Source organism: Cariama cristata, unplaced genomic scaffold, assembly GCF_000690535.1.
Source record: "Cariama cristata isolate BGI_N322 unplaced genomic scaffold, ASM69053v1 Scaffold31816, whole genome shotgun sequence".
NCBI lineage: Eukaryota > Metazoa > Chordata > Aves > Cariamiformes > Cariamidae > Cariama > Cariama cristata.
Genome location: NW_009624326.1, coordinates 17,322 through 33,445, shown reverse-complemented (window position 1 = coordinate 33,445; position 16,124 = coordinate 17,322). Strand labels below are relative to the sequence as shown.

Here is a 16,124-nt window from a genome sequence, read left to right as displayed (position 1 = left end):
GGATGTTTCCATTCTCTGGTTTCTGTCATAAAATAGCAAGAGGAGAGAGAAAATACTGTGTCTTGGCTTATTCTAAGGTCTGATATGAGTAGACAGCAACAGCAAGTCTTCCACCTGCTTTCACTGCAGTCCTTGAGCACAAATCCATAGGAGGAGCTCGGGAGCAGGTAAAATAGCAGCATCTTAACTGGCTTGCAGATCAAAGCTGTGGATGATCTCTATCTGATGTTTACATAGTAGAGTGGGAAAGAGCTTATGCTGGCCTCTGCCATGGAAGGAAGAAGCCCCCTTGGGAGGGAGACATGCTATTTAGGTTTTTGCTTTCTTTCAGACCTGTCTGCAAGATGTTAAAAAACTTAAATTTTATGGGCAGGTGCTGAAGCCCATTAGCAGTTTTTAAATTTCCTGTCCCTTCGTGGCACTTCTGTTGAAGGTCAGGCGAGTCTGAGGACTCAGAAGTAAAGATCAGTAGTCCTAACATCTTGGGGTAAGTATCAGCCACTCCTCTGATGGGCTTGCTTTCTTACCAACTGCTGTTGAGATCCAAAGTTGGTATGGTGAAGGTTAGTGTTGAAGAGGTTAAGGGAATTAAATACTTACGTGTTGTTTCAGGAAAAGTGCATTATCTTTCAAATGCAGCCAACGTTCATAGAATTGTTCTACTTATTTCCTTATTTGTTTGTGTTTAAGTAGATGTGCAACTTCTGCCTTTTTTTTTTCCTTCCCTCACCCACTGTGTTCTTTCTGTGTTCTTTGTGCTGTCATTGTATAGGTGTCTCTTTGCTTTTTACAATTAGTGTGGAAATCTGGAAGTGTGGTGTATTCTAAGTGTGCAGCAATTGTGAATTTGTATTGAGATACAGCCTAATAACTTACATGCTGTTTTGATCTTTAGTATGTATTGAATTCAGTATTTTGTGTATTTCAGACGATAAAAAAGATATTGACCATGAAACAGTGGTGGAAGAGCAGATCATTGGAGAGAATTCTCCTCCAGATTACTCAGAGTACATGACAGGGAAGAAACTTCCTCCTGGTGGAATACCTGGCATTGACCTCTCAGACCCCAAGCAACTGGCTGAATTTGCTAGGTAAGTAGGAAGAAAGGATTTTTAAACTAAAACAGTTTTCTTTTCACTGGTTTAATTATGAAATAGTTAGGCAAAAGAAGTGGTAGATTTAGTGTGGCTTATTGTTCAATTGAATCATCTTCTAAAACAAGGGACTTAATTCAGAATAGAGTAGCTGATAACTGTGTTAAAATAACTGGGGTTTATGTTCAGCAGTGACTTCTTCAGTGACTTCTGGTCTTCAGTTTCTGTTCGGTAAGACAGGACCTAAATATATTGATATATTACGTCTTTGACATGACAGAATGTATCTTTCATGTGAGTAGCCTTAGATTCTTCAGCATCAAAGAATCCAGTAAGTGAAATGCTGATTTCAGGTTGTTCATTACAAGAAAGCTTAGGCTACAATATTTAGTTTGTAAAGCCACTTACTGTTCCTTTTGACCTGCTGCTTCTTAAGCTCTAGGTCTTAAACTTCTTTTTAATGCCATCGTGCGTCTTGCACTTTCAAGTGCCACTGATAATTGCAGTTTCACAATTGGTAACTATACTGCTTGTATTTTCCTCTAGTGAATCAGAATTGTCGCTCGTTTACATGTCAATACATTGACCTGAGTTACAAGGTGACTTTTACTTTCAAATAGAGGGAAGCTCCATTCGAGGGGGGAAGTACTGCAAGTGTCATGTGTCTCTTCCCTCCTCCCTCCGCAGAACCCCTGGCTCTGGTACCGAGCGCTCAGGGCAGCCGGTGACCACCAGAGGGCAACCGTGAGGTCACCAGAGAAGTCTGCTGTGGCACCTGGAAGCTGTGACATCCGGGCTGCCTTTGCAGCGTTTACTTGGTCCCCTTCTTTGTGTGCCTGTGCTTGTCATTACCAAAGGCATACTCCTCCACTCAGTGCATGGGCCGAGTTAATGCTGGAGTCTCCAAATATTTGAGCACAGCTGTTAGCTTCCTGCAGCTGCTGTTACCAGTTTTTCCCATGTTGAAAGCAATATGTATGTATTGAAACTATACTTGGTTTCATTTTGTTAGCAGCTGGCTATTCTTCAGAGTTCTGGTGCGTGATTCTGACACTCAGAGCAGGTGGATGATCAGATGTTGTTACTCTTACTTCCTGGGTCAGCTAGTAGAGGAAGAAGTATGCTTTTGGGTTTTGTGTGTTTTGGGGGTTTATTGTGGTGTTTTGGTTTTTTGTTTGTTTGTTTGGTTGGTTGGTTTTTTTTTGTTTTTTTTTTTTTTCCTTTTTACCACCACTGGGTTTTTCAGCTAGTTGCTAGATGGCAGGGACTGTTGAGACAAGTTCTGGTCTGGCTTGGTTAAGTGGATCTTGGTATCCAGTGTGCACGTCTACTTTTGGTTCACCTTTTTGATCTTGCTGCTTTTTACAAGCTTTTTCTGTTACTCTTCAGTGTGTTTGTACGGTAGGATTGCCAGCAAAGCCTTGTCCCACAATTATTTTCAGTAAAGCCATTGCACTGTAGATTTTGAAGGCTCCTAGTAAGATGATTTTGATGGACTTGCTCCCTGTTTCAGACTGTATATCTGGAAATGCATAAAAACACACTGTGAACAACTAAAACGAGGGTTCTAAAGTGGTGGGTGGTTCTAGCTATTGATACTACTGTTACTTGTTTTACTATTTTTGATCAAAATGATTGCGTTTACTTCTGAGACCTGCTGAAAGGTTAATACAATTTTTTCTGAAAACAAATGTTTAAGTGATAATCTTGAGTGCACATAGCGTCGTAGTTCTAAAATGTTACTTACACATTTCTGCTCATCATGTGCTTAGAATGGTACTCTCAGTTTAAAACATGCTGAAACCTTTGGTTCTATTAAACATTTATGTACTGACTAGCTCTCTTTTGTTAGCAAGTTTAAATAGTTTCTCATAGGATATTCTCCATGCAAATACTGAGTATTTTTCTCCACGTTAGTTTGAATACTTGAAATGGTTGCCAGGATTTAGGCTTCCTGAAATAACCAGATTGCTTCTATCAGATCTGTCTGCATATTTCTTAAAATTGTAAAATGTGCTGCAAATGTGGATTTTAGTTAGTTTTCTGTTGAGAAAATAGTGGCAGCTGGCAGTAATTTAAAATTGCTGCTTTTTTTATTCATGGTAGAATGATCTAGGAAGTTCTAGAGCTAGAATTTGTAGGAGGTTATGGAAAGATTGAGTTCTATGTGTACAGCCTGTTTTCTCTTAATATATTTCTGTACAGCAGATAAAAGGTGATCCACTTCAGTCATAAGACAAATATACGGTGGTAGAGTAAGCAACTTGGGTGGACATCACCTTTAGCAATATCCTCAAGTTGCTCAAAACCTATGAAGAATTGTTCTGATAGTTTAATTGTAGATACATGAAAAATTCAAGCATCTTCTGTTTTAAGAACAGTTTTCTGATTTCTTGGCCAGAGTTGATGACTGTCAAACTTCTATTCTTGCCTTAAAAAAAAAAAAAAAAAAGAAAATGAAGAAAACTGTGTTAGTTGTGTGCAAGATCTTAAATGATTGTGTATGGCTGAGGCTGAAAAATATAGGTGTACTAGAATTTGAATATTCTTATTAAGATCTTCGTCCTCTTGCAGTGAAGCATGTCCCTGGCATGAGGGGACTCCTTTCAGCTAATAACATGAGTTCAAGCACTGATATCTACACACCTGGTTTTATACTGATCAGTTGTCTTGTTGATCTACATGGCTGTGTGCACCATCACTAGGAACCTTGCATGGCAACTGGAAGAAAAAACTGCGTTTACATGTACTGGAATTGGGTTTGGATGTCCTAGGAATACAGTTGTTCATGCTAAAAGAATGTGTTTATTTAGTGTAAAGTTCTCTGAAAGTTTCAAGCATTCCTGGTTGCTTTGCCATTCAGAATTTTGAAATTCTCAGCAGCTGTTTTCTGAAAACTTTGAGCAGCACGTGAAGTTGAAACTGTTACTTTTAAACTTCTTAAGTAGCTTCACATGCTGTGAGTAAGGTTTTAAATAACAAATTTGCATTTTGATGACTTGGATAAAGAATTGTGCACAGTCCACATATAAGGAAGCATGAACTGGCTAGTAAAATTTTATGCTAAGTATATTTTGTGCAGTTGAGAGGAAGTTATTTTCGGTTACTTTCCTGTTTTCGTTAAAGTAGTTGAAAGAATCTCGCTATACATTTGTAGAAATCAGCTACTCAAAACGAGGCTAAATCCACTGTTGATAACCATGCAGCTTATGTTAAGGGGACATTTGAATCGATTCTTAGGAACAAAGTTCTGAGGTAAAGTTTAAATGGGCAAAGCTTGAAATCTGGCGGTAACAGATTTCGGGCAAGGTTCTGGAGATCTGATCACGATCTGGTTAGTGAGAGGTAAGGTGAGGTGGACTTGGTGCTTGAAGTACTCTCTACCTCAGCAGCTTTTTTTTTTTTTTTTTTTAAACTGTAGTAATTCAGCATCTGCGATGGACAGCACTGCTGCTCAGCAGCTAGGTGGCACTGGCAGAGCGAGCAGTTACAGCATCTCTTGCGATACAGTTGTCTTTCACCACTTTTTTCTTTTTTTTTTTTTCTTCTTTTTTTTTTTTAAACTGCATTTGTCACTGAGTCATGTAGCAGGAATCCAGATCCTTTAACTGGAACTCTTAACAGTTTTTCCTGGGAAGGTTTTTATACATTCTAAAACTATTGAAAACACTGTGAATAAACAAGCTGTCTCAGAACATGAAGACGTGTTCAGTAACGCATTGACAAATGACCATAAATTGTACCTGGTTGGGTCATTTGCTGCCTTTTACAAATTATTTCATTTTAGTGTAGGACTTGTGTATTTTCGCTAGTATGCTTTAAAAATTCAATTAAAAAAAGAAAAAAATGTGGATTTCTCTTAGGCATTCATATCAGAATATGAAACGTTAGTTGTGAATTACCTACTCAGAAAGAAAGAAAACCTAAGAAGTTACCATGTTCCCGTTTGATACCTTTGACTGGGACACTGGAAATCCCTTCAAGTGAAATAAAATGTTTCATCATAGTCTAAATTGATTACAAGTAATTCTGTAGTTAACTGTGAAGAACTACTTGGTAATAAAAGCTTGGGGAAGTAGCAGACATATTTCTAGTTGGTGCATATGGCAAATTTCTTCAAGGCAAACCACTAAAAAGGATATCCCTGATTGCCCTCTCCCTCACTCTTGCCCTCCAGACAGATACATGACTGAACTGACTAACGACAGCAGAATACAGGCATCAGTAAAACTAAGAAATAAGAGAGGAATATGCAATAGCTGGGAAATTTGCACCGTAATGGGTCCTAATGGTAAAAACTTTACTTTCCATGGGTTTATCTTCTGCTGTTCTTAGTACCTTCTCTGAAGGAGAGCTATTGTGAGGACTGCCCTTCCTTTCTATCCACTTTCCAAAACGGATGGAAAACAAAGGAGAGGAAACTGCATTAGAGTTTGAAATCAGACACCCTTCTTAAAAGTGACAAAGCATTCTGGTCACCTAGATTTATGACTTGGGCCTCTTTGTAAGGTGTATGCTTTTGTATTGGTTTTGTTCTTGTTACAGAGAAGCTTAAAGAGCAGTAAACTGACAATTACTTTACCCAAAATGTTCTTCTAGGGTGAGGGGAAATCTCTTGCTCTGTAGCACACTGCAAAGGTCACACTCTCTGTTTATGCGTATGATGTTCTTCATAACTGGAGCCAAATTAGTAATTATTTTTGCCAGAATCTGTGAGTGAAAAAACTTTTTCTTTATGACATTTTCTTACCTAACTGTGACTTAAGCATGGTAAGACAGTGGCTGTGGGCCCTTTGGTTGTCGATAGGTTCCTGGGACACCTTGTGCCACTCCCCTTTTGTCTATTTATCCAAAAGCCAGTCTAGCCAGTTTCAGGAGCTCTTCAGCACAAATGAAGTCTTGCAGCAGCATAGGACCATGATACTCAAGCTATTTCTGCCTCAGCAGGGCAATACAAGAGGGATGGCGGAGTGAGGGAACTGATCAGAAGTGGCAGTGACACTGCTGATAGAGAGTAATTTCCCTCTCTTCTAACTATTCTTAGGGACGTGGTCATCAGCACAGATGAATATCGCTGCTGGTCATCAGAGACCTCTAGGATGTGTCAAAGGAGTTGCCTGAGAGAGAGTAGTGCTGTTTAGGTTAGATTTATGTACAGAGGAAGAAGAAAGGATTTGAGAACACAGAAGTTTAACAGAGGGGAAAAAAGGGAGATGATGGAACAAAGGGGAAATCCTATACTGTTATTTGTTTTTTGACTTACGGATTTCCTTTAGCTTTAACACTGTTTCTGTGGCTAACTTTTAAAATTGGATCTATCTACAAGATAATAGGTTGGAGAGATTGACAAAATTTTGGGGGTAGGGATTGGTTCTGTCAAGGTACAGTTCTTTCAGTTCAACTGGGTAGATGAAAGGAGGTAGTTAGCCATTACTTTCTGATATTTCGGTGACAGACTTTCTTTATTTTGAGGAAGTGAGTGGTTTAATACCTGTGACTTCACTGGATCTTCTTTATGCATGAGTAAGAGAGTGTGCTTTTATGGAGCTCATTCAGTGAGGCTGTTGGGTTCTACACTTTCCTGCTCCCTCTGCTGTCCCCTATTCCCTCTCTCCACTCCCCCTCTATTCAAGTTAACAAACTTAGCCTTTAATTGCAGTGTCCCAGTGTGAGGATCCAAAAAGTATACTTGCTAGTTTTTCGCAGTTAGGTAGTCTGCAGTTGCTACTACTAGGCATGGCCCATACAAACTCATTGCAGAAATGAAAATTCTGGTCTTGTCATGTAAATTGACTTTCTGCAAAGGCAGCCATTTCAGAAGTTCCACCCAGGTATTAATGTGTGTGTCTGTAGTTGTTTTAAATAGTAGTATGTGTTAGAGTTCTGTTTTTGATTAATGTTTCAGGCTAAGAAAACTTGGACGGAGCTGGTAGAGATGCTCTACTGGGTGGGAGACAAAAATCTAACCACCAGCAAGAGCTACCTGCAACAGTGTAATTAAGATCAACAGCCCAGATTCTAGTCTGGTCTCCTTTTGCAGAAAGTTAATTTTAAAGTAAGACCAAAATCTTTTTTCTAATACATTTGAATACATAAGTCTTTAAATTCTTCTTTGAGTGATTGTCCACATGGATTCCACAGCCTTGTGAGCAAGATGACGTTTTTGACAAAATGATCTGTTGTAGCTGCGCCTGTGGTGTATCTGCCCTCATGCCTTTAATCCAAGTGTACAAAGGGCTCGGCAGCTTCTTGCTGCCTGTGGCACCGAGATAGAACCTGGACACTCTTTGCTACCTCTTCCTGTTGAAGTGTCTGCTTCTGTTTTGTTGAGTAGCTTGGTTGCCTGTGGAACCCTATGCTTATACACAGTCTTGTTCCGTGTTTTAAGCTTAAATTGCCCTTTTCCCGTACCTCCAGGAGAAATGAAGAGATTGAAAATCTGTCCCATTATTAGCTAAACCTTCTTGTAATTTTGTAGTCAATAAGGACTAAATGTTTTTATGTTCAAGGATACTGCTTGGCTGGTGCGCCTCACTTTAGAAACAGTTTGAAAATTAAAAAGTCTGCTTATTCCAGAATGGATGCTCATAATGTTACATGCCTGCTCAGACACTGAACTGAAAAATGTAAGGTGTATGTTGGACCTCCAGCCTGTCCCATGTCTGACCATCCAGTTCAGCTGCAATTGGTTCCTCAAGCTTCCTGACAACACTCACTCATCTAGAAGCATCCTGCCGACACTGGCCGGGATATTTTCCCCTCTCACTCTACTTCAGCAGCCTGTTACAGATGATACTGTTGCAGCATTTCTTTCTCAAAGATTGACTTAATACCAAAGGCAAGACACGAAAGTTACAAATAGGATTTAACACCATGATCAGTGGGATCTTATGCCAAATGTAAAAAATGTAGGTGCTGCCCACTAAAGCTATTTACCACATCTCTTCTTAATCATTCCTTTTCTGTCTAATCTCTCCCTTACAGGAGGTCAATTAAGACTTCAGAACAATAGTGATTTTACTCATTCTCATGACATCACGAACACAGATCTTGGGCTTAGGAGTTTTTTTGCTTTGTTTTTTGGGGCTGGAGGAATGACTCAGCCAACATTTAACAAGTTTTAGAGTTAGAAGTAAAGGAGGTGGTTTTGATACCAGCTTTGTCCCCTAGGGGTGTTTGTTTTCCAATGGCATTAAACCATGGCACTGTGTTCTCTCATGTCCTGTCTTGTCAAAGCATTCTTTTCTGTATCCATTTTGACATAACAGGTGCTCATTTCTGTGCCTCTTCCTTTTGTAAAAATCATAGAGATATGAGAATCCCATGCAAAGGATAGTTGAAAACTTTTGTGTGTGTGTTTTCCTATAGGCTCGGTACCTGTAGTAATACCAGTCTAGAACCTCACCGGAGAGTGTAGTCGGTCAGTTAATCCCAATCACTTGTTTGGATTTAGGTATTTAATACTTTACTCAAGCTGCATAAACTAAATGCAGCACAATCATTCTATATTCTAATTGGATTATATAAATTTAATCTAATCAATAAGATCATCTAAATTGGTCTGTAATCTTGGAAAAAGAAAAGTTATCAGGAAGATTAAGATAATAAAGAGGCTAGTCTACAGGAACAGATACAGTTTGCTGTGTTCAGGATGTTTCTGCCCTTAAATTGATGAAATGTTTAGGTATGCTGCTGACAATGGTGCAAGAGGAGCTTTGTCAGCACAAATACCTCACATCTGTCTTCTGCAAGCTGTTAATATCTGTAAATGAGGGGATTGTTGGAGATGATACTCTCCAGCTTCCATATTTTTGTCGCATCTGTATTTTTAACTATGCAGGAGACTGCAGTGTTCTTCAGTTAGCACTGTATATATTCAATGTGGAGATGCTGAGCCAGGAGGAGTTTTCTAAGCGTCTACTTAGAGAAAAGAACAAACACAGCCTCTAAATCTTTGGGTTTTAATGTTATGTCTGCGAAGTGGCTAACTGTCAAGTGCTTTAGTCTCTATTTGATCACTTGAACTGTGCTACATCTGCAGTACTGAGATGAGTTAGATTGTTTGAGGGACAAATGATAGCCCAAAGAGCCATAGGAGACTTCTCCATCACGTATGACTCCATGGGCAGTTGTAAGGAAATTTTCCTGGAACCAGTCTTCAGGACTTCCCAGGGAGGTTTTTCACTGCTCTTGCCTTAATTCAGCCTCACGAGGCCTTTCATTGCTGTTCTCTTTCACCTGTCCACATGAAGGAGGCAGGTGAAACAGTAGATTTCAGCCATATGCATAGGAATGTGACAGTACCAAAGAAGGCTGGACCCCTCCTGCAAAGAAACAAGTGCTTATGTGGTCACAATGGAGGGATTGTAGCTTATTTTTCCTACAGCTCTTGGGAATTGTTTTGAACATTTAGAAGTTGGTTTAGCCAGTCTCAGATCAATTACTAAAAATGCATGTAAAAAAAAAAACATGTGTGCACTTACCCTCAACCCTTTTCTTCCATATTCTGTTTCCAGGAACTGAACTCATGGGGATTAAAACTGTCTTGGATAGCCACAGACTCCTCTCCTTCTTAACATTAAGAATGGTGATTCTAATAATTCTAATTCTTTTGTTAAATCCAAGCCACTCTTCTCTGTTTAATTGAGAGTAGAGAGAGTACACCAGAAAACCTTTCATTTAACTTAAAGATATGTTATGTAGCTACCTTGTCATACAGAACTATATTTTACTGTAATACCAGGAAAGGTCATTCAGGAACTCACATAAACAGATTAGCTCCCCTTCTACAGCAAGGTTTTGGAATGCACAAAAATATCATTACTTATCCAAGTGAATTTCCAGCTGTATGAGGTGCATTTATTTACACCTACCTACCTCCACCATAAGGTGGAGACAAGCCATTTTTTTTTGATTTTTTTTTTTCTCTTTTTTTCTTTTTTTTTCTTTGAAGACTGCAGTACAGGTTTGAGAAATAGAGGTAAAAGCGCAGTGCACTTGCCCGGAATATTGTCCACACAGCTGACTTGTCTCTGACATTTGGACAGGTTGTTACGGCAGGAGTGTTCTAACATTGTTTTCTACGTGGAGTCTTATATTTGTACCACGTAACACATGCAAGCAATAGTTTGCTGGGCTCTTTATGTAGTCAGTGGAGACTAATGGCACTCATAAAGTAGTGGTGAAGATCCCTATCAGCAACCAGGAGTAAATAGATGATTGCTTATCAGTTGTCAAGAGTGGAATCCATGTGTACTGTAGCTTAAAGTAAGAATAATTTCTGTTTCTGTGGTTACAATGGATGTCTACATTGTCTGTGTAGATTCTGCAACTTGCCTGCCTTCCCTGCCCCTGTGGAGTTTTCTTCTGAAGTCTTGTGTGGTGAAAATACTGAAGAATGATTGAATCTACTCTGTCCTTCATATCCCGGTGCAGGGAGGGAGAGAAAGTGAAGATAAATAGGCCACATGGGTACTGGCACAACAAAACCAGACTTTTCAAACAAAACCTCCTAATTACAATTAGTATAAGTCAGGAAAAAAGTCTCTGTTTCTACATATTCAAAGAACTAGGAAGGTAGTATTAAATGTCTTATTCTGTATTTGAGAAGTTCTTTTGGAAAAGCTGAACTTTCTAAATGCCAAGTTATACTGTTAATATTATTATGAAGGTTTTGAAAATATTAAACTGAGTACTACTGATGCACGTAATACTATTGAATAAATGTGCGCATTATGTAGGCAGTTTCGGGAGAAGAGCTGCCTACTAATGTTTTTCTGCTATTTTTTTTTCTTTAAGAATGAAACCAAGAAAAATTAAAGAAGATGATGCTCCACGAACGATAGCTTGTCCTCACAAAGTAAGTGAAGTGCTCAGCTTCCAAGTAGGTAGTAATTGTAGACCAGAATTTTGTATTGATGTTTTCTCTTGAGAATGAATAACTGAAATATCTTACTGTTAATAGACTACACTCAGTTAACTGTATTTTAGTTACTATTCTTTAGAGGCTTCCTTAAAAACCTTTCACTGAATAATATATTATTCCCGTTCCTTGTCTTAAGGTTAGTGCATCCCTAATCTTCTGGTAACCATGATGCACAGTCCCTAACATGCTGGTTTTACTGTTGTGATTTCCTGCCACCCAAGAATACATACTTGAAAGAATGTTCTGAAAGCTGTTCAAAGTACGTTCTTAAGATCTATATATCCTCTGCTTGGAAACTATGACGGATTTGGAGTCTAGATCAGGAATCAGCAATTTATGGTGCAGATGCCAAAGTCAGCATTATTGGAAGACTTTGAATTACATTCCACAGAGCTGGAAGGTGCATCATCTTGAAAGAGAGAGAGAGGCATCTTGGAGATATGATTCTGACCCACTGGTAGCGGGGAAGCCTCTGTCTTGAATAAATGTTGCCAGTCACCTAGATTGGTAGCATCTACCTTTACTGCATTATCCAGCTTTTGTAGAGCTTCTGTTAGCTGACTTAGTCTGTAATGAAAAAAGGCAAATACAATCTTGCTGACTTCTGGTCTAGATAAGTGTGAGCCTAAGCAAATAATCAGAGCAGATAGCTAATAGTACACGTTAGAGAGCATGAATAGAAGGTTTCTTTCTGACAGGCATAGTCTAAGGAATTTGCTGGATTCCTCTCTGCTTATATTGATTTCTAATTCTTCACATTCTACAAGTGTCATGTTTTTATTGTTGTATAGTATGTGGAGATACAGGAACGGTTACTTCTTACAATACTGAGGAAGGCTGCCTTCATTTCTTTGATTTACTTTTTCATAGCCTCAACTTCATCTGAACAGGGAAAAAAAAAAGAATTTTCTGTCCTTCCATTTTCTGTCTTCTAGGGTTTCTAGGCTTTGTGCATTAATGACTTCAACTTAAAAAAGAAAAATAGTGTAGAAGATGTAAGTGCTCCTGTCAGAGGCAGGCGGGGACTTTGAAATAAATGCAAAAAAAGTTGATTGTTTATTTCGATGCTGTTTTGCCCCATCCAGTTCTTGTACATGCAATGGATGGTGGCATAACACTTCTTAAACTAGCCAAAGAAATTCTAGTGCCTGAAAAGAGAACTCTTCCTGAAAGTGGCATTTCCCCCTTTTTTAAGAAATAAGGCATATTTAAAATGAGGTTATTAGTTTTGAAAAAAAAAAATTTCCAAAGAGGAACCCTGCAGAATTTAAGATTAGCAATTTAATGTTCCTTTAAGTTCTGTTGTTGAATTTTATGCCTGATAACACAGTGATGTTGGTAGACTAGTTTTATGTAAGTTTAAACAGCATCACTTGGAGTACACATGGAATTTGCAGTTGTTAATAGGATTTTATGAGAGAGTTTGAACCTTGAGAAGACGCGTATAAAACATATGATAGATGTCTATTGTCACTAAAAGGTGGGAAAAAAGGTATAGAAAGATTAGGTAAAGAGAGCCCCAGGTCGCTGCTGCCTTAATTGTACTCTGGAATCAAAAGTAGTATTCCTGTGTAGATGCAGCATGGACCCCAGATTGAGACTTCTGATGCTGTACCTGAGTTAATGTGAGTATCTTTTGCTTTTAGGTTGAGTTGGCAGTAACTTGGAGATTCTCCTATCTTGCTCAGTTGCCCAGTGTCACTTTTGTAGGTTTGAACTGTAGAATCAGTGGCAATCTTTTTGTATCTCAAGATGATAGTGATCAATCTGCTGCTGCTGGTTTGGACAAGGTAGTTTCTGTAAGCTGTTAGGTGCTGGAAACCCTCTTGCTCCATTTTTTTCTCAGGAATGAGAAGGAAGAGAACAGAATGTTGGGAGGTGAAGTGGTGCACGTACAAATTGGTATTGGAGAATAATTTGTGGTATATTAGAGACTAGATTGTATATTGTAGTACTGTAGTATTGAAGATATAGCACATTGAAGAATATACCATAGGTATCCATGAACTATCATTCTGTCTGTTTTCGGTTGTTTTTTTTTTTCCCTGAAACTAAATGCTTTTGTTTGGTTTATTCATTTGCTTCTGTCAGAGCTGCATCTTCTCCATGAGACTGTCCTATTATTCGTTTGACTGCACATGGTTCATGATACTCAGTGAGGAGGGGGTTTGGGGGTTTTTTGTTTGGGATTGCGGGTTTGGGGTTTTTTCTTTTTGTCAGCTTTTTCAAATGATTAGTTTTCTTGGTATTGCTTTTTTTAAAGAAATGTAAGTGGTCTCCTTTTCAGGGCCAACTTTTAAGAAAGTATTCAGGATATAAAAGCATTTCAAATGCTTGTACTGTAGCAGATAAAACCTTCTTTATCAGAACTAGCTTATCTACTAATTGAGTTTCACTGTTCTTTTTAAGGGCTGCACAAAGATGTTCAGGGACAACTCCGCCATGAGGAAGCACCTGCACACTCATGGCCCTCGAGTACACGTATGTGCAGAATGTGGCAAGGCCTTTGTGGAGAGCTCAAAACTAAAGCGACATCAGCTAGTTCATACTGGAGAGAAACCCTTTCAGGTATTGTTAACCTTTGGACATTAACTACCCCAATTTATTAGGTGAACATGTGTAGACTGTAACTGTAACCTAGCTTCCATATGACTTTGGGGATACTATGTTCTTTCTAAAATCAGATGAGGCACTGAATGATCACTTTAAAAATTGGAAACCCCTTTAAGCTAATTAGGCTGTTGTTTAACTATTTCCCTGGGCTTTTGTTAGAAATTAGCGAATTGTATGTACATGGGAGATACCTTCCAAAATACCATGTAAAGTTACCCACTTCAAAAATGAAGTCTGCAGTTACTACTAAATGAGGAAAATGTCTCTCTCTCCTCGTCTTTTTCACTTAGCACTTGTGGACAGCTGAGACTCAGGACTGTTTGCCTGGTTGACTCATGATACTAATTTTTGGTAGTGGATGTTAATCAGTTTTTTAGCAAAATCATGATAGTCACTGAGTCCGTTTCCATTCATATCAAGTCATGTGAGCTTCTGCCACCAAAGGTCCCCTGCCTACTTCATATGATACTCCTTATAAATCTTTACAGGTATTCTTAGTCTTGAGCATATCTGTGTTCTCCAGTACACGTTTAAGATATGTTATTTTTTTTGTTAATTTTTTTAAAAATAAATTATTTCAGAAACTTAATTTGCAGTCCTCAGGCATTCATTTAGATGTGTATGCTGGATCTGCTGTGTGGTAAATATAAGTATTTACTGCTAAACATGCTGCCCTTTGTATTCCAAGCCCATCTTGAAAGTAAAGCTGGTAAAATGAGCAAATCTTTGCAAATTATCACTGAAAGGGGGAGATTCTGATGTGAAATGTTGTTTCTGTTTTCTAGTCCAGTATAGCAAAATGCTGTTTCAGATGCAGAGGTGTTTCAGTGAAAGCATTTGCTTGCTAGCTGGAAGTTATTTCCCTCTTTGAAAATAGATTCACTACTGTGGTAAAACAACCTGAAGCATTCACTTTATTTTTTTTTTAACACAGTTTATAAGTGATACCCACAGCTTCACCTATAATAATCTTCAGTATCTAGCTTCATGTTTGTGCAGTCTAGTGATTTAAAGAAGAGTATCATTCTAATCAATGATTGAAATGAGTACTGTTTTGTTAGCTAACGGAGAACGTCTTTTCCTTTCAACAGTGTACGTTTGAAGGATGTGGAAAGCGTTTTTCACTGGACTTCAATTTACGCACACATGTGCGAATTCATACTGGCGACAGGCCCTATGTTTGCCCATTTGACGGCTGCAATAAGAAGTTTGCGCAATCAACTAACCTGAAATCTCACATCTTAACACACGCTAAGGCCAAAAACAACCAGTGAAAGTTGGAGGAGAAAATTATTGAACTCAAAGCATCTTACAGGAGTATGAATTGGAAATAAATATGCCTCCCCTTTGTATATTGTTTCTAGGAAAGAATTTTAAAAAAAGAACCCTACAAACCTAAAGGACGTGTTTTGATAAGTAGTAAATAAAAAGCGAAAAAAAAACCACAAAAAAAACTTTAAGGTGACGTTGCTAAGATGCCCTGCCTTGCTCTGTAATCCCGTTTCAAGAACACGGTGTTTTGTAAAATGTGGCCCCAACCGGAGGGGTCAGTTCATGAACCTGCATCAAAAAAAGACAATTCTTTATACAACAGTGCTAAAATTGGACTTCTTTTCACATTCTTATAAATATGAAGCTCACCTGTTGCTTACAATTTTTTTAATTTTGTATTTTCCAAGTGTGCATATTGTACACTTTTTGGGGATATGCGTAGTAATGCTATGTGTGATTTTTCTGGAGGTTGATAACTTGCTTGCGGTAGATTTTCTTTAAAAGAATGGGCAGTTACATGCATACTTCAAAAGTATTTTCCTGTAAAGAAAAAAGTTATATAGGTTTTGTTTGCTATCTTAATTTTGGTTGTATTCTTTGATGTTAACACATTTTGTATAATTGTATCGTATAGCTGTAATGAAATCATGTAGTATCAAATATTAGATGTGATTTAATAGTGTTAATCAATTTAAACCCATTTTAGTCACTTTTTTTGGAGAAATACTGCCAGATGCTGATGTTCAGTGTAATTTCTTTGCCTGTTCAGTTACGGAAAGTGGTGCTCAGTTGTAGAATGTATTGTACAGGCACTGACCTTTTATTAACACCTGATAATATGTACATCCCATGTAATAGAAAGGGCAACAATAAAACAGTGGTCCTAAAGAAAGAATATGGCAGAAAATGATCTGTAAGCACAGTCTATTTTATTTTGTTGTCCAGAGCAGTCCTAGTTCCTCTTGACCTTCCAGAAATTGGAAGCTAAATAAACGCAAGTTTCCTTTACTTTGCATTCAATTACAATGATTTGTGATGACATTGCCTATTGCCATGTCAGGTAGTATACCTAAACAGAATTGCTGACTGTAATTCTGGTTTTAAGTGACCCAACTTCCATTAACTGGAATGGTGGATTTGGAGACTTGGCAGTGTAGTGGGGAGTTTTCGGTGTGCCTGGACAGCAACTAGGTAAAACAGTACAGTAAATAACTAAATGG

The 16,124-nt window shown here is 38.3% G+C and overlaps 1 protein-coding gene across 1 annotated transcript; it reads left to right on the top strand.

Annotated features, from left to right (window-relative positions):
• Positions 1 to 895: 895 nt before the first annotated feature.
• Positions 896 to 15,992, top strand: LOC104156418 (transcriptional repressor protein YY1; the record flags this gene model as incomplete). The annotated part of the gene is made up of 4 exons (XM_009703138.1): positions 896 to 1,091; positions 10,893 to 10,953; positions 13,429 to 13,587; positions 14,724 to 15,992. Coding segments are annotated over 4 exons (599 nt in total), but the record flags the coding sequence as incomplete, so codon positions are not given.
• Positions 15,993 to 16,124: the final 132 nt, after the last annotated feature.